Here is a 17,868-nt window from a genome sequence, read left to right on the forward strand (position 1 = left end):
AATTGTGTTGATACCGTAGAGGACAGCTATGTTCAGGATCAGGGCTACAGGCCCAGCTTAAAAAAATAATTATTCTCTTTCTACACCTGGTGATTCTTTTTACAGCAATTATCAATTTGTAATCAGTGTCACTGTTCCCTCAATTCCTTTGATTCATCTTGAATGTTCTGATCATAAATATCTTAAATCCAAGAAGGGCATTATCTGTAAAATTCCATGTTCAATGCCACTTAATTTGTGGACTATTAAAATAAATTATTTAAAGAATTGCTTCACAAAAAACTTCAAACCAGTGAGCTTTAATGATCAAAGCACAAAACATAAACAAGCTGAATGTTCTGAGGTTCACAAACACTGCTCAGCTATTTTAGTATTTATTTTAGTGGTTATTAACAGTGGTGTTGATGGTACAATATGAGAGAAATCAATACGAGGAGGATATGTTCATTCTAAAAAAAATAAAATAATTGCTTGCAATAATACTCCTTTTACATACATGACAAAGCTAAAAGTGTTAAAATAGATGTTTCTTTTACTTCCAAAACCGATAGACACTGAGGGCAACTGCCAAACAGGAGAAGATGCACACTGTGGAAACATATCAAGACGTATTGGTATTTTATAGTAGATGCATGATAGTGACAAATGTATTGGGACACCTGACTTTTCCAGCTACATGTGTTTCTTCTACAAACTGTTACCACAAAGTTAGTCACGAATAATTGTATAATGAGAAAGCAGGAGCAGTAAAATTATCCACTTGACCTAGAAGACCTGCTCTAGTATGACACCCCTGTGCACAAAGCCAGCTCCAGGAAGATCTGGTATACAAAAGATGGATTGGAAGATCCTGAGTGGCCTGAACTCTGACCTCAACCCTACTGAACACCTTTGGGATGAATTAGAACGCTGACTGCACATTAGGTCTCCTCAACCTACATCAGACCTGACTTTACTAACACCAATCTCCACGAGCACACTCCAAAATCCAGTGGAACATCTTCAGAGAGGAGTGAAGGTATTGCAATAAATCTAAATGTCTAAATGTGGAATGGGATTTTCAAATCTTATTGTCAGGTGTCCAAACACAAACTTTTAGTGAATATAATCAGAAAATAAGCTAAATGTGTGATTTCTGCGTACCTGCGAGATATCGGATTGTCTGAAGCTTTAGTGACTCCAGCAGTGTTTTTAGTGAAGCCACTTCGATGTCCAGTTTCTTGGTGGTTTCGATTGCGCTAGTTTCAATTTCAGCATTCTAAACATACCGAAAAGTATGGGATTGTATTACTTACACTATATTTTTTATGCTTTACACTTTTCCTCTTTTTTTTTTCTATCATAACCTACCTTCTTGTGAAACTCAGAGTTAACCTCCATAAGTTTTTTCTCTTGCTCTGTGAACTGATAAATTAAACAGAAAAACAGATTCACATTACTTGAACACAAACCTCTATTTATGAATTTATAATTTGACAACCGGGATGTTTACGTACCATGTCGGTTACTCGACTTCGCTCCAGATTAAAATCCAACTTTGTGTCCGCTCTGATTTTTTGACTTTCCTCCTTCGATCAAAAGACATGACATTAAGGATCAATATAACATTAATAACCGACTGAAAACGTCATTTTTATTCAGGCTGGGAAGCTGCTACTCACCAGCAGTCTGTTTTTGATCTGTTCAAGTTCAATCTTCATTTTCTAAACAGTGGAAAATATTGAAAGGGATTGAACTTCAAATAAAAATGAATTAAAAATACGAAAACAAATGAATTTTCAAGTTTCGGAAAAAACAACGCAACAACCAAGACATGCTTTCAAGACAAGTTTTGGACTGTAGTTTCCACGCTCTATAAGTCAATAGCTAACAGTTGATGAAACTGCATACCTACACTCTCCATGTTTTATGAAGTCAGTGTAAAGTGGGTGGTATGAGTGAACAACTAGAACTCAATTCACAAACCAAATATGTATGTGGCCATCTGGGAAATCCTGTCTACTTGTTTATTTCTGCAACTAAATTTCACCAAACAGCCTTATACAGCAGCCTGTAACTTACTCAGACACCTACATTTCACAAAAACTGTTTATTCCAGCCTCTGCTATTGTTCCTCGAGAAGTCATGTTGGGTAATAAACAGGTTAATACCTTCATAAAGATGTCTTGAACCTTGTTATCCTCACACAGTGAATGTCATTATTTGAACAAGTTGAACAAGAGCTACAGTACAAAACCATAAAATACACACATAAGCCTAATTATAATTTAGTGTACAATGTGTCGAGTTATTCCAAGCTGCTACATGTTAAATGTTTTAGCTCTATGATCAAACATCCGTTTACCATTTTTGAAAATACAATCTAAAACTCTAAAAACTCTCCGGTTAATAATGTAATATAAACGCATGCCCACTGAAATTCTTTTGGTTATAAAAGACTCGCAAGGAACATACTGCGTTTTCCGATCTCAAGTTGGCAAATTCGCTTTTCTCCAGAATGACCATGTCCTTCCGAATGGAATCCAGATGTGCCATGATTTGCTGGAGTGCAATTTCCTGCAACAGAAATGTCAGTGAAGAAAAGTGGCACTGTACCCAAGCGTATGCTTACAGTGTGTTCTTGTTTGTCTCTTTACCTGATGAGCTCCTGTTACCATGTCCCTGTACACGATGTCCATGTTGGCTGTCGTGAGAGTGACCAGGGCACTGACGATCAACTCGGCCTGCTTCTTTTCAAACCCTGCACATAATGAAGCTTGTAGTGTGGATAAACAAACTGAAATATATATGTGTTGTTTTATTTTTCCAATAGAAAATAAGGAAAATAGATCTTTAGAACACTCAAAATATACAAAAAGAAGCCGAGTGAAACATGACAGACAGAATGTGGAAGTCCCGAGCTTAATGCTATTACATACACACACACAAAAAACAATAAGGGTGGAATAGTAATAAGCACATTTGCTCTACACCCCTCAGGTTGGGAGTTTAAATTACAGACCCTGTGTCTGTGTTAAATATGCTTTCTGTATTTTGCGGGTTTCCTCCAAACACTCCAGTCGAAACATAACGTGTTTTATTCTGAATGGTATTTCAAAATTCTCTGTAGTGTGTGTGCCCCGCAATAACTTGGCACCCTTTCCCCCACCTTATGCATAAGTTGTCTTGGTATATGTGATTGATGGATGGATGGATGGAAAACCCACCACAAAAATGTACATGGCATGTCAATAGCTAGACTCTCAGAAATACTGCAAAAGCTATTTTAATAGGAATATTTGGGTTTGCAATTGGTTGTGTTTTCCAATTGTGGGTTTGTCTCAAAGATTTCCTACAGCACCCTACTTTGTCAGTGTGGGCTTATTCTGGGTTTTCAGTTGCAATAATTTCATCAAGGTAGATCACTGAAGTTGCCGGCAGGCTTTCCTATTGCTAACTGTTAGCAGTGGGTGACACCAGGATTTCATTTTTGACAACAAATCATCTGAGCATCGCTTCACCCCAAGTAGTCGCTTCATATTTACATAAAGTTAAACAGTTTCTCAACTTTGATGTGTCGTTAAACACATGAACACATCTCGGTGACAAAGGTCTCTGTTGTTCATGTTGTAGAAAAGATCATTAGTTGTCATTGAAAATGAATGATCTCTGAACGCTTTGTATCTCCCTGTGTTCCCAGTTTAGACTTTGGATTCACCAGATCTCTTACCAGACAAAAGTGGCTACTGAAGATGAATGAATGAATGAATGAATGAATGAATGATTTTATTCAGCATATGACATAAAACGTAAAAAGAGAGACATCATGTTTTAGTTCAAATGTATGCATAAATCCAGACATATTAATGTGTTCACACCCTTTGTAGCCCCAATGTACCGTTAAATTCCAGATCTTTAACAAGAGCATGACTGTCGAAGGTCAGTTTTCTTTGCTCCAGTGGTGTCAGCTCCACTTTCCGGACATCATAGGTCCTTCTGCTGCCGGTCACGTGGAACCCTGGATCCAAATACAACTTATATTTATACAACAAACCTGCAGTATCTGCAGTTACTCTAAAAAATAAATACATAAATAAATAAAAAGGTCATCACTATAAACACTGTACCTCTCGAGGAAAGGCAGGAGAATGTCGGTATGACCCACTGCTGAGATCGGACATGCTGTCTGATCTGAACTGAACAAGATCTGCGTAAAAACGATGCCAAATACATGATCCAAATCTATGATCTGATCTCTGATCAACCCTTAAATATTACAACGAGTTACAGCAGTTCATTTCATTCTACATGACCCCCATGCTTCCTGCATAGTCTAGGAACAGGGTCTCTAATAGGGCTGATCGTTCAGAAGATCCACAGCAAAACCTCCAGCGAGTGACAGCACCTTAAATCAGAATAGGAGGACTTTCTCGAAGCAGACAATCCCTAACTTTTACAGCTTATTCAGTGCACTTTATATCCCGTTGCACGCCAGTTGGAGTTGATTGCTGTCCTTCGACACACTTCCGGAAACAAGCGTATGGCGTTCGATGCGTTTTAAATAAAGTAAACTTTATTGAGTCCGCGCGCTGTCATGGCGGCGTCCACAAGCCAGGGTTGGAGCTGGTTTCTCGCCTTGGCTTTCGGAGTTTCTTTTCTAAAATGCCTGCTGATAAACGCATAGTGAGTGTACACTTTCAGCTATTAGAAATGAGTTTCGGTAATCGGTGATGATCGGATATCTGATATCTGATTAGATGCTGTTTGATAGTTGTATTGGATTCATTGATCCAATTTAAATGTAAAAATAAAACTGTTTTTGCCACTGTACCGGTTTGAAGCATCGGAAAAAGCAGATGGGTCATGAAATAATATCTAGAAGATTCTTGAGCCTAAGTTATTTAATAGGGCTCAGAAAAAAAGGAGTATATGACGTCACACCGTAAACACAACGTCTCAGCAGTGTGTGGTCAGGTGTGTCATAGCTCCATTTATACTTAATGAAAAGATGTTACTCAAAGTAGTTTTATACCAATCTTTTTTATTTCTCTACTCAAAAAACTCTACCTAAGCTATTACAAAATGCCAAAACTAGCTAGACCAGCTCAACCTGTGTTTTGCAGCTTGTGACTACTGACTTGCTGTGCTTTCCTTCATAATTGCACTGAATGCAATAATAAAATGACTTTGTATAGATATGGTCTTTTTTCTTTTCTTTCGAAGACAGCAGGGCTTAACCTTGGCATATTGGCATGCACTTACCCCAAAATGCATTTAACTCATCTATACATTTCGAAAGCTTTCTTGTAACATGTTAAGATTTCATAGCAATATATATTTAATTGTATTTTGCATAAATATATTTTCCAGTCACTCAACAGATTTTGAAGTCCATCGGAACTGGCTCGCTATCACTCACTCTCTGCCTGTGTCAGAATGGTATTATGAGGTATTTACTCATAATGACTTACAGTTACTGTATACTCACACTGGTGTACTCACCTCAGCATAATTGTAATTAACACTTAATATCTGTATAATAAGTTTTTTCTTTTCTTTTGTTAATGTTTTTAGGCCACATCAGAGTGGACATTGGATTATCCTCCCCTGTTTGCATGGTTTGAGTTTGGACTCTCGCACGTTGCCAAATACTTCGATGCGAAGATGCTGGTTGTTGAGAACCTTAATTACGCCAGTCCTGCCACCGTGTTGTTCCAGAGACTTTCTGTCATTATCACTGATGTGATCTTCATTTATGCAGTTCGAGAGTACGATTGTGTTAAACATATATTTTACCCACACCATGATGACCCAAGTGAACTGAAAATACCTTCAATATGTACTTGATTATATATATTATTGTATAAACTGATAATGATAAATGATTTTTTGCTCTGGTTTTAGATGTTGTAAATGTGTACGGGAAGACAAAGGAAAGGATCTGCTGGCAAAACCGTCTTTCATCCTGGCCACACTGCTGCTGTGGAACTTTGGACTTTTCATTGTTGATCGTATCCTTTATTAAAATGACCTGATGTCTTATTCAAAAAACATGAAATACACCAACGTTTTTTTTTTTGTTTAATCCTTCAATAACACAATGTAGACATTCATTTTCAGTATAACGGCTTCCTCTTCGGAATTCTCCTGCTTTCAGTCGCACGACATCTTCAGGTGTGGAAGATTCTATACAGAAATCTTATCTAAAGTTATCAAATTTCTTCTCATTTTGTATATAAGTATATTTTCATTTAATTTAAAATGCTTTGATTTAAAACAGTGTAGTTGAGGCAGATTACAAGACAAGAAATCTTTTCTAACTCTTCTGTTAAACCAGACAAAATGCATTCCTGCTTGTGACTTCAGATCCCACCACTTTAATATTATACTAACAATATCGAGCTCTTCAGCAAGACCCTTTAACCTCAACTGCTCAATTGTCTAAATGAGATATTTGTGAATAAGGACTTCTACCAAATACCATAAATGAAGTTCTTCTAACCAAAGGTGCAATATCTCACCCCTCACATTTCAGCAGCCATTTTATCACATCTCTTCAAGGGACAATATTATAAAAATTAAACGTGGCTATATTTTAGAGTAGTCAATGTGCAGCTTGTATTACAGTACAGATTTAATGTCCTCAAAAAATAATCAACATAGTCATTATTGTAAAATAGCTGCTGACAAAAGCGATAACAGCTGTACGTCGTGTAACCAGGCAAAGCCACATGTCCTATTCAGCATGTACATGTTTTTTTTTGCTTGTCAGGACCATTCTAATTTGTGTATCTTGTATTAGAGCAGTTAAAATGTGGTGCTTTGAGTTCAGTTCTCTCATACTGACCATTGGATGTTCAACATGTGACCTCATGGCAAAGAACTTTGAGGATTTGAGAATTAGAATTGTTGCTCTCCACAAAGATGCCGAGCCTATAAGAAGATCAGTAACACTATGAAACTGATACACACTACAGAGGGTCATACATGGTTTTCCAAGACAGGTTTCACTCAGAACAGGCCACGTAAGGTTCCATCAAAAAAGTTGAGGCCTCGTGCTGTGAGTCAGGTAGAAACTGGCTTCAAAAAACAGACATGAGTGCTGTAGCAATGCTTTAGAGTTTGCAGAAGCAGAAGTAACAGTTGTCAGTGCTCAGACCACACGCCACACACTGCGACAAGTCAATCTGTGTGGCCGTCGTCCCAGAAGGAAGCGTCTTCTGAATCTGGCTCACAAGAAAACCATCAAACAGTTTCCTGAAGACGACCTGTCCAAAGAGCATGAATTACTGGAACGATGTCCTGTGGTCTGAGGAGACTAAGATAAACTTGTTTGGCTCAGATGGTGTCCAGCATGTGTGGCAATGCCCTGGTGAGAAGCACCAAGTAAACGGTTTCTTGCTTACAGTCAAGCATGGTGATGATAGCATCATGGTCTTGGGCTGCATGAGTGCTGCTGGTACTTTGGAGATGCGATTCCTTGAGAGAAACATAGATTCCAAAATGTATTCTGAAGCAGAACATGACGCCTTTCCTTCAGAAACTGGGCCGAACGACAGTTTTCCAACATAATAACGACCCCAAACACACCACCAAGATGACAATTGCCTTGCTGAGGAAGCTGAAGGTGATGGTGATTGGAGATATATTTGGGCAACCAGACTTAAACCCTATTGAGCACCTGTGAGGCATCCTTAAGCAGAAGGTAGAGAAGTGCCATGTGTCTTACATCCAGCAGCTACGTGACTTCATTATGGAGGAGTGAAAGAGGATCCCAGCAACAACCTGTGCAGCTCTGATTATTTACATGCCCAGGAGAATTAAGGCAGTGCCAGGTTGCTCACACAAAATATTTACACTTTGGACACAGTTTTGACATGTTTACTTAGGGTGTACTTACTTTTGTTGCCAGCTTTTTTGACAATAATGGCTGTATGTTGAAATATTTACAGAGGACAGTAAATTGGTACTGGTATACAAGATGTATATTACCTACTCTAAAATATATCCAAGTTTCATTTATATAGTTTTGTCCGCAGAGAACATCTACTACAGTGGTTGCTGAAATGAGGGTGTTCTCACTTTTATGAGATACTGTACATTTACATTATAGTCCAGCATGTCATCCGGACAAGAATTTTTTTTCTTTGCCACTTTCAAAAAGTTCTTCACAGCCATGGTTGTGAAATTGCAAATTACTGAGTGAAAAGTAAAGTACAGTTAGCTAAAGAATGATGGAGCCCATGATAATTGCTGTCAACCCTCCAGACTACATCCAATTCAAGGCACATTTTTTCATTTTGGCACCTAATTCTGAATAAACACAAATTGCATTTCTAAAAGTGTAAGTTGCATTAAAGTTACTGTACCGATTTTCCACCTTAGAGTATTCTTGGTGCAGCTCAGATGTTCAAAAAATCATTAAGGATAATAATGCAAGGCACTTAGTGCTGTTTTGCATTCACAAGTCCCACCATATTCATATTCAAATTCAATATTACACCACTATAGTTTAACATTGCATTTACATTAACTATAACGTACATTAAATAACGTTTTTATGCCAGGCAGGATGCTGCAGTGACTAAATCACAGTGTAACAATGAATATTACTGCATTCCCCACATTAGTTTGAATGGAAAAAGGAAATTATTAAATTTTATAAATGAAAATAATGAAAATATCAAATCTAATCTGAGAGTAAATCTTTCAATTTTGCTCAAATTGCAGCCTGAATATTATTCTACACTACACCCCATCATATCTAATGAACAACTAGGTTTTTTAATTCTTTCTTTCTTCATGTGTTTAAACAGAACAGACACTTCGAGGGTGCTTTACTGTTTTCCATCCTTTTAAACCTGAAGCACATATACCTGTACATCGCACCAGCCTATGGAATCTTCCTGCTCAGATGTTTCTGCTTTACACAGAGTAATGCAGGTGTGGCTTATTTTGACCTTATTCCAAAAGTCACTAAATGTATTTATTTTTTACAATTTAAAATCACATCTGAAATGTATGCACTGGCCATGCAGTTCATTATCAGTTCAATATAATTTATTTTCCAGATTACTTTATATTTCAGACAAACCCAAAGTCCAAAGTGTTTTATTGCTTTTATACCACATGCTCCAAGATTTAGAAGATTAAAGATCACAATTTTGACACAATTTGTATGTGCTTTCTGAACATCCCATTCCACATTTAGTCCCCATTTGCTGTTCTAGTAAGCTCCACTCCTCTGGAAGCAGGTTCATCTAGATTCTGGAGTGTCCTTGTAGAGATGTGTGTTCATTCGGCCACAGGGGTGTTAGTAAAGTCAGGTACTGGTGTAATGTGAGGAGGCCTGGGGTGCAGTCAGCGTTCCAATTCATCCCAAAGGTGTTCAATACAGTTAGAGCTCTATAGCAATGTTCTACAGCAGGCAAGATCTTCCATTTCAACCCATGTAAACTATATCTTAATGGAGCAGGCTTTGTGCATTGTCATGCTGGAACAGGTTTGGGTCTCCTAGTTCAAGTAAAGTCAAAATTTTATTCTACCCATCCAAGACACCCTACAAATTCGCTCCAAATTTGTGGAAACAAAAGGTTAAATAGAAAAGTCTTTTCAGCCATTTTAAATTAACAATCATTTGTTACATAGAATCAAAACAATATGATTTTCAGATCATTGATATAGCAAAGGATCACTTTATGACCAATTAGAGCTGCTGTATAAGTTTAAATAATAATGAATTGTTTAAATCTGAGTACTAGCATTATTTTTCTATATATAATTCTCATTTTTGCATGGCATTTTGTTTTTTGTGGTGACTATATACAATTATTAGAATCGTCCTAACATGGCTCTTGTTTTTTCTTTAGATGGTTCAGTGAAATGGAAAAGTTTCAGTCTTTTCCGCTTAGTAGCTCTTGGATTTATTGTTGTGTCCACCTTCGCTGTGTCATTTGGACCATTTATTATACTGGTATGTATCTCATTGGCTCTCTTTAATCAAAGCTCTATATTCAAGGTTGTTATGGTCAATGCCACCGTATGCGCAGACATACACAGGATTCGAATTAGCGTTTCTCTTCTCTCAAGTGTATCTCGAATGTATCTCGAAATCTGATTAAATAGGTGTTACATTTGATTGTTTCTTTTAATATAAATCGGCCTTGTTACTTATTTCCTTCTTTCTCTGCTTTGTCAAAGGGTCAGATTCCACAAGTCCTTTCCAGGCTGTTCCCTTTCAAGCGTGGGTTATGTCATGCCTACTGGGCCCCTAATATCTGGGCGCTGTACAACATAGCAGACAAAGCTCTGTCTGTCCTTGGTAAGGAAAAAAATAATATCTGGAAAATTTTTTTTTTAAAATGTGTGTGAAATAAAAACATATAGTTTTCTTTTAGACGTATTATAACGTATATACTGCACACACAAAACCCTTTAGCATGTCCTGTTATATACAAATGATCCACAGTGGGGTGGTGTAATGCAGCTGTAAACATTCCTGGTTAATAATGTTTTTTCGTAAGGTCACATTTAAAAGTGCTTTATTCATCTTATAGCTCAAAAATCTTATCTATTTCTTGGTTTCTTTTATGTTTTGGAATGTTCACAAAGCAAGTTAGTTCCTGTAATAGAATCCCGTTCGCCCTTTTTTCAAGAGATACGGGTTGGAATCCAGACGATGCCACAGCAGTCTGTGTCTGGGAACCATGGAAGCAAACTTAGCTGTGCTCTCTGGGTGGGAGCACGGCATGCTTTTTCTAGCTATCAGTCAGTGATCCTCACTAATTGCACGTGTCTGTATGCTCATGTATGTGGAAAGGGGCAGGGAATGCTTTTGTAAGGGGGTTTGTTACACCTCCTTATAGCACAGCATTAGCAGCAGCGATTAGCTGGCTTTACGTGTTTCAGAGGGAGCGCGTGTAAGCGCTCACCTTCGATCGGTAGCTGTAATGCAAAAGGGCGAGCTGGGATCAATACTGTCAGGGTTGCTGTTATAGAAATGTCAACAAGTTCTGAACAGAATTGATCAGTGCTGTGGCAGAACCATAATATTAAAACTCATCCTAACGGGTATTACTGTTTATTTTAGGTGTCAAATTTAAACTGCTTGATCCGAACGAACTTCCCAAAGCCTCGATGACTGGAGGTTTGGTTCAGGAATTTCAACACTCCGTTCTTCCACCTGTTTCTCCTCTAGTGACACTTGTTTGTACTTTACTTTCAATTGTGGTGAGTGTTCAGTTGCAAACTTGAATTAAAAACACTGCGGCTGCCCCCTGCCTTATACCGATAAGTTTTATTCTATTCAGTTTTGACAATGATTTTTTTTCTGTGCTGTCCCTCTATAGCCTGTTCTGTTCACTACATGGCGAAGATCCAAAGGAGCCCGAGGTTTCCTTCGCTGCATGATTATTTGTGCCCTTGGATCTTTTATGTTTGGATGGCATGTCCATGAGAAGGCCATTTTAATGGCAATACTTCCTCTAAGGTAATATTCCCTTTTTTTTCTTCTTCTTTTTCAAACAACTAAAATATAACAAAGCTAAAAAATGTCTGGTTTGTTTCTTTTCTAGCTTGCTAGCTGTAGAAAGTAAGGAAGATGCCCGAACCTTTCTAATCCTCAGCACAACAGGCCATTTTTCCCTCTTTCCACTTCTCTTTACAGCTTCAGGTACGGACATGCTTCTGTTTCACGCTGTGGCTTCAACATTACAGTTTGGGTTTGGATAAAATCTAAACATTGTCTGTTTGGGGTTTTTTTCCATTCAGAGCTTCCTATCAAAATTCTTTTCATGCTGATGTTTACAATCTTCAGTTTCACCTCGCTCAAGAAGCTTTTCAGGTCAGTACATGAGAGCTTTGGATTCCTGAGACTGTTTATTAGGCATTTATCTACTTATTATCTCTGATTTATGATTAATGGCTTTAACTTTAGATTGTGTAACTCATTTCGAGCCCTATTGCGATTTGAGGGCAGACAGTTTAATTTATTTTCTTAAAATGCAATGATATAAATTAAATTATCTTTTGCAATAAACTATAATAAAACATAAGAAACAGGATGTAAAGTTTATAGATATTTGCATGTAAACTAGTTCAGTGCTTTAGTTTTTTTTGTGCTGATCAAGATGCAGACACTGCATCACTGACTCTTTAGCCCTGTTGTTTTTCTTGCAGTAAAGCGGGCTGGTTGGTGAATTCGCTGGAAGCTGTGTATCTCCTGGGCCTGGTTCCTCTAGAGCTCATCTGTGAGATTGTTTACCCATTGACTCGCTGGCAGCAGACGCTTCCCTTCATCCCTCTGCTCCTCACCTCTGTTTACTGCTCACTGGGTGTGGTCTACTCCTTCATCAGACTCTACCTGTCTGTGTTCACTGCACCCAGCAACAAAGTGAAAGCTCAGTAATGAATGTTGTAAAAACACAAGGATGCTCGAGAACATGGAGCCACAGTATAATTGACATCTTGTTTACAATTGTGACCAAATGTTACTTTAGACCCCTAAAACTACTTTTGAGGAAGTTTTTCCCCTCAGTGTAAGTACTTCTATTTTCAATCATTTTCTACTGAATGTGGTATTTTAATTAAAGAACTATCCTTTCATTAACCCTTCTTTTCCTGGCTTGATTTTAATATTACATAATGTTACAGTTCAACATTGATGTTTTTTTTTTACATTGTATTCTTTATAAGGCATGAACACAGCATTCTCAGGCTAGACTTTACTTCATTTGTAAAGAGTACACAAAACAAACCACAATATTTTCAAGATTACAACTGAAAAACAGCCCTTATTTATGATCAAATGTGGACATAAAACTTGTAGATGATAATTTTTACAATTTCTTCTAATATAATGCAAAGCTGAACATTTTATCAAGTTTGAGTTTGTCAATCCAATATGTAACACAGATGATGCTTTTAGCAAGTTGGACTCTTAAATTATTTCATTTATTTATTTATTTATTTATTTATTTTTGTAAATGAAATCCGTGTGTGTTTTGCGTCAGCTGATTTTTAGAAAATGTTTACATGTATGGTTATTAAACTCAGACCATGTACATAGTACAATTCAGAGTCAGCTACCAGTTAGATTGCATCATTTGGATTAATTACTGTATTTTGCAGTACTAATTCTCACATAACTCCTAGGTTATAACCCCAAAACAAACAAACCAAAAAGAATGCGTAGCATTACTTTATATGAATGGCACTGGAAAGACACCGATTTCATTAAACTGTGGCATTAAACTGCATAACTGTAGCAATAGGAATTACATTTAATGATAACACAATGATAACACTGACACAAAAATTCAGATTTTAATTCATAATGAACAAGTAATGAGGTGTGACATAAAAGCAACAGTGGTTTTCTTTTCTGTAAAGCACTTCATTCTGTTTTCATTTAAACAAACATCAGCCTTCTCTGTAAACCAGTATCATCTGAATTTTAAGAAAACTCCAATAAGTGTGCTTCTGGTTCCCACAGCAGTTTAAGTTTTCTTAAAAAGCAGCAGGTTGCCAGTCATTGCCTTGCAGGTACTATCCTGTCCATCAGTGCCCTAAGCCCCTTATAGTATTAAAGGATCAGTTTCCCCTTTCGTTTCTGCTCTTCACTCGAAGAGGTAGCTGTTTCAGTTTACTCATTTGAGCTGAATACACTCCCACAGCATGGAAAAGCTTCGCCTAAAGCATAGTATAGTCATTCCAATGTTTTGGACAGCTAGTGTAAAGTTTCACTTTAGCTCTCTATTCATCCCAAAATAAAAAATAAAAACCTGTGCTTTGTAATTGCTGCCTGTTGTTGAGGATTTTGGTAGGTGATTGAAGTGGTTAAGGGTTATTACACCTGATCATTTTCAGGCAGCACACTGCTATACAGAAGTGCATATATATATGTTCTGCTATACAGAAGTGCATTATGCTGTCAAGGCATTAGAGTTTGGATCCAATGGTCATGAGTTCAAATCCCAGCCACACCAAGCTGCCACTCCTGGGGCCCCTGAGCAAGGCCCTTAATCCCATAACCTGCTCAGCAGTATGAATGAGTCGCTCTGGATAAGGGCGTCTGAAAAATTCCATAAATGTAAATATTTGAAATGTTGCTGAGCTGCTGTATGTCCAGAAATATTCATCAAAAAATATATTTCCTCGTTTTTAAAAATGCTAGGCCTGGCCGTGTTCACAGCTGTCTGGTTTCTGTCGCCCTTCAACAATAATCTTTAGCACTGGAGTCAAGTCCATCATTTTCTTCAGCATCTCCATGATGTCTGGGTGTCCTCTGGCTCCTTCAATGAATTCTTCAAGTGTTAATTCACCTTCAGTAAAAGGAAATGGTGCAAATAAAGCGCTTTTAGTTCAACAGACAAGAAACAAGCCAAGACCTGCTGGACTATTTAGCTTATACTGTTCCTTATACTGTTTGTCATTGTAATGAAAGATGACACAGAGAAGGTGGTTTAATTGTACAGAAATAATATCCCTAATGTAATGGACAATGACATGGAACGGGAAAAAAAAGGCAAAAGTAGATCAGTCAAAAACTACACAAGACTTTAAACTATCCACCTGGCCATCAAGTCCTTTTGCTTACCTTCTCCGTTGACATCGATTTTTTCGAATATAAGTGCTACTATCTCTTCCGGTACAATGCTGTGATTTTGCGTGATGTCCTGTATGGCCTGGAGTAATGAAAAATAAAAAGTTGATGAAGTGGATTGACATCGCTTGGTTGAGACGACTTGACAGATGGGTTACTGGTCCTGTAACACACTGTATTTATTTTTGCTTAAACTGTGACCTCTTGGCTCTGGTGGCTTTCAGAAACAAACCTGTCACAGTAAACTTTCTTTCGGCTTCTCCCATTAGGGGTTGCCACAGCAGATCATCCGTATTCATGATCCGCATGTTTGATTTGGCACGTTTTTACGCTGGATGTCATTCCTAACGCAACCATGCCCATTTATCTGGGCTTGGGATCGGCACTAAGAGTGGCTGGCCTGACCGGGGATCGAACCCGGGCTGCAGCGGTGAGAGCGCCGCCTCCTAACCACTAGACCACCAGGGTAAATAAGCTTTATATATATTAGCAGCTCTTATAAAGCCCTTTCGTTTTTACCTTATTTGGCCGACGACATAGTAACTTGCGATTGTCTCAATTATACATTCGAGTAGCCCAGCAGTGGCAGCTTTAGTAGAGTCCTTCTTTTTCTTCTTCTTTTGTCTGCTCCGGTTAGCGGTCCCCACAGCGGATCATCAGTTTCCACACCACCCTGTCCTCTACATCTGCCTCTTTAAAACCAACTACCTGCATGTCTTCCTTCACCACATACATAAACCTCCTCCTTGGTCCTCAGCATTCTCCTACTGAGTCTCCATGTCCCTCCTCTGCACATGTCCAAACCATCTCAATCTTGCCTCCCTCACCTTGTCTCCAAAACGTCCTACATGCGATGTCCCTCTAATAAACTCATTTCTAATCCTGTCCATCGTCGTCACTCCCAATGAAATCCTCAACATCCCCAGCTCCACCTGCTGTCTTTTACTCAATGCCACTGTCTCTAAACCAAGCAGTGGCAGCTTAGTAGTACTGGGATTTAAACTCATACCCTTTTAATTCAAAGTTCCACAATGTAACCACTAAGCTACCAACTGCTTGCCATGGTTTAGAGCTTAACCAATTTCCAAAGCAAATAATCCTTGCAATCAGGATTCATGCTAGTAGTTTAAAAAAAATCTAACTTAGTTATTATTATTTTGGATACTGCATTATTGTTGGTCATATCAAGTTCAGATACTTGAACGTAATATATTCAATTAAAAATATATTTATTTCCATATGCATACATTATATGCATAATGTAGTTTGTTTCCACATACCGTGAATATTGTCTCCAGTTCTTCTTTGTCGATTTTTCCATTGCCATCCTGGTCAAACAGTTTAAAATACCACTTTAATTTCTGGTTGATTTCACCTTTAAGCATCAGACTGACTGCAGCAATGTATTCCACAAAATTTATGTATCCATCCTAACAGAAAAAAACATGATATTCAGCTTTTATAGGTAATAATTTTGAATGATAGATTTATTTATGTGATGCAGATATGAGGAACATTTTAGTGCACACTATAAATGTATTATAATAAAATGTCAGCAGATTTATTCAAGTGAGCATGCAAACAGGATACACTGAATCTGGAACTAATTCAGGCATCAGATAATTGTGTATTTGTAATGTGATCTCTTTCCAGAAAAAAAAGAAACATATTCTTATTTGCTATGCAAAAGTTGTTTATATATATATATATATATATATATATATATATATATATATATATATATATATATATATATATATATATATATATATATTAAAATAACTCCATATATAAGCCTGTCTACACTGGTGTCAAGTAACTAATGGCTGTACCTTGTGTACCATGTGACAGCCAATGTTTTTTACTGAAAACAAAAAAAAAGGCTTCAATCAAACTCTACATTAGGTATGATTGTACATGTAAGACTGCTCATTCTATTCTGTCCTTACCCCATCCATGTCAAACGTGTAGAAGACCTGGTCCACATAAGCGTTAGCGTCCTCAGGCATCCCCTGTAGCCCAAGCATGGACTTCAGCTCAAAGAGTGTGATCAGGCCTGAGGGAGACTCCCTCATGAACTTGTTGTACCAGTGGTGCATGTCTTCAGCCAGGATGTCATCCAGAGTGGTGTGTTTGTTGCCCATGTCTAAGGAAACTCTTCGTTGCACACCTGGTCCAGCTAAGCACTTAACATGCCTTCTACACCCTGTGCCACTTTATAGCACTGTCGACTAGGGACACACTGATCACTACAGAGAACTCAAGAAAGGGTTTCTAAACCTCTTATGTAGGTGTGGTGCTAAAAAGGGTGAGCACTTGAAATAAACTGTAATTGGATAATGGCAGCTTTGTACAAAGTGGAGTTTTAAGAGAAGCAGGCACAGAAAAAGAAGAATGCTTATGTAAGATGTTCTGACCTTAGTTACATGTACAGAACTATTCGTCTTGGCTTATTTATAATGAAGTTTGTATCCTAGGATTTTATTTAAAAAAAAAAAGTATAAAAAAGTGATTCTTTTTATTGATTATAATATCAAATATCATCTATTAATATTTCAATATTTTCTTTCAATAGCGAGCTTGAAATTGAGTTTTTTTGATAAAACGCCATCTAAAATAATGACCATGAAACAAATTAATCTAAAAAATCTTTTCCTATGAAAAGCCAAAATTGAACTTGACAGGGCTGTGGGCTGCTATGATTCCACTTATTTATAAATTGATACATTTTAAAATAAAATAAATAAATAGAAAACATTACTCTGTAATCTGTTGAATAAATGCAGTTTTATTTGGAAAGTTCTAGTTGATTAAATCGCCAATTTATTGTACAATCGGCCAATGCCTAATACAGCTATTCAATGACTTCTAATAAGAGACATCCTTACTTTTCAAAATGGCTATTTTTCCCCCTTTCTTCCCTCTTCTCAAACATGCAGGCTAAATTAAAGGTCAAAATGGACCAACTTTGACTCACAGGGCCTAGTTTGGGCAGCTCTGAATTAACCCTCTAATACCTCTATTACAGGAAGAATTACACAGCAATCATTATGACTTACACAAAACTGCAGCTGTTTTATTCACATACTTAAAAAAAATCATTGACAAATAACAGTGCAAAAAAACAATACAAAATGAAATGAATCCATTTTCAGTGTACTAATACTAATCTGCTAACTACTTCTTGATATGGGAAATGATTTTGATTCATTCAGTGTAGGACTCAGAGAGGTATACATTGGGTGATCAAAATATTGTCAAAAGTTATGATCTACAAAACCCTTTAA

The 17,868-nt window shown here is 37.4% G+C and overlaps 4 protein-coding genes across 8 annotated transcripts in view; 1 reads left to right on the forward strand and 3 right to left on the reverse strand.

Moving 5' to 3' along the window:
• Nucleotides 1-283: 283 nt before the first annotated feature.
• Nucleotides 284-4,248, reverse strand: ccdc90b (coiled-coil domain containing 90B). Its single transcript, XM_046868072.1, has 9 exons — nucleotides 4,107-4,248; nucleotides 3,878-3,997; nucleotides 2,637-2,740; nucleotides 2,455-2,556; nucleotides 1,662-1,703; nucleotides 1,497-1,568; nucleotides 1,351-1,404; nucleotides 1,144-1,258; nucleotides 284-588 (listed from the first exon to the last, which is right to left on the reverse strand). The coding sequence occupies exons 1-9, from the start codon at nucleotides 4,210-4,212 to the stop codon at nucleotides 533-535; spliced, it is 771 nt and encodes a 256-aa protein (XP_046724028.1). The 5' UTR covers nucleotides 4,213-4,248; the 3' UTR covers nucleotides 284-532.
• Nucleotides 4,249-4,523: 275 nt separating this feature from the next.
• On the forward strand, nucleotides 4,524-12,586 carry alg8 (ALG8 alpha-1,3-glucosyltransferase). The gene is made up of 13 exons (XM_046868071.1): nucleotides 4,524-4,662; nucleotides 5,350-5,428; nucleotides 5,554-5,747; nucleotides 5,884-5,990; nucleotides 6,086-6,153; nucleotides 8,796-8,922; nucleotides 9,849-9,952; nucleotides 10,180-10,300; nucleotides 11,069-11,208; nucleotides 11,328-11,467; nucleotides 11,553-11,650; nucleotides 11,749-11,821; nucleotides 12,157-12,586. The coding sequence occupies exons 1-13, from the start codon at nucleotides 4,574-4,576 to the stop codon at nucleotides 12,383-12,385; spliced, it is 1,569 nt and encodes a 522-aa protein (XP_046724027.1). The 5' UTR covers nucleotides 4,524-4,573; the 3' UTR covers nucleotides 12,386-12,586.
• Nucleotides 12,587-12,731: 145 nt separating this feature from the next.
• On the reverse strand, nucleotides 12,732-17,012 carry guca1d (guanylate cyclase activator 1d). Of its 2 annotated transcripts, none has more exons than XM_046868074.1 (4): nucleotides 16,531-17,012; nucleotides 15,862-15,909; nucleotides 14,576-14,663; nucleotides 12,732-14,300 (listed from the first exon to the last, which is right to left on the reverse strand). In XM_046868074.1, the coding sequence occupies exons 1-4, from the start codon at nucleotides 16,723-16,725 to the stop codon at nucleotides 14,149-14,151; spliced, it is 483 nt and encodes a 160-aa protein (XP_046724030.1). In that variant the 5' UTR covers nucleotides 16,726-17,012; the 3' UTR covers nucleotides 12,732-14,148. The 2 variants fall into 2 exon arrangements, with proteins under 2 accessions (XP_046724030.1, XP_046724029.1); XM_046868073.1 differs by having other exon boundaries at nucleotides 15,862-16,011.
• Nucleotides 17,013-17,349: 337 nt separating this feature from the next.
• Nucleotides 17,350-17,868, reverse strand: part of dub (duboraya) — an 18,128-nt gene continuing 17,609 nt past the window's right edge. For all 4 annotated transcript variants that reach the window (XM_046867824.1, XM_046867823.1, XM_046867822.1 and 1 more), the window contains one exon: nucleotides 17,350-17,868. This exon is cut by the window's right edge and continues 575 nt beyond it. The gene's annotated coding sequence lies outside the window, so the exon portion shown is untranslated.

The sequence above is a fragment of the Silurus meridionalis genome, chromosome 15 (genome assembly GCF_014805685.1).
Source record: "Silurus meridionalis isolate SWU-2019-XX chromosome 15, ASM1480568v1, whole genome shotgun sequence".
In the NCBI taxonomy this organism is placed as follows: domain Eukaryota; kingdom Metazoa; phylum Chordata; class Actinopteri; order Siluriformes; family Siluridae; genus Silurus; species Silurus meridionalis.

Coding starts and splice junctions, on each gene's coding strand:
- ccdc90b (XM_046868072.1), bottom strand. CDS start 4,212: ATGTATTTGGCATCGTTTTTACGCAGATCTTGTTCAGTTCAGATCAGA. Junction 3,998..4,106: donor CTCCTGCCTTTCCTCGAGAG/GTACAGTGTTTA, acceptor ATTTGGATCCAG/GGTTCCACGTGACCGGCAGC. Junction 1,405..1,496: donor GAAGTCGAGTAACCGACATG/GTACGTAAACAT, acceptor TTAATTTATCAG/TTCACAGAGCAAGAGAAAAA.
- alg8 (XM_046868071.1), top strand. CDS start 4,574: ATGGCGGCGTCCACAAGCCAGGGTTGGAGCTGGTTTCTCGCCTTGGCT. Junction 5,429..5,553: donor TGTCAGAATGGTATTATGAG/GTATTTACTCAT, acceptor TAATGTTTTTAG/GCCACATCAGAGTGGACATT. Junction 11,209..11,327: donor GTACTTTACTTTCAATTGTG/GTGAGTGTTCAG, acceptor GTCCCTCTATAG/CCTGTTCTGTTCACTACATG.
- guca1d (XM_046868073.1), bottom strand. CDS start 16,725: ATGGGCAACAAACACACCACTCTGGATGACATCCTGGCTGAAGACATG. Junction 16,012..16,530: donor ACACGTTTGACATGGATGGG/GTAAGGACAGAA, acceptor TTTTTCTGTTAG/GATGGATACATAAATTTTGT. Junction 14,301..14,575: donor AATCGATGTCAACGGAGAAG/GTAAGCAAAAGG, acceptor CTTTTACTGAAG/GTGAATTAACACTTGAAGAA.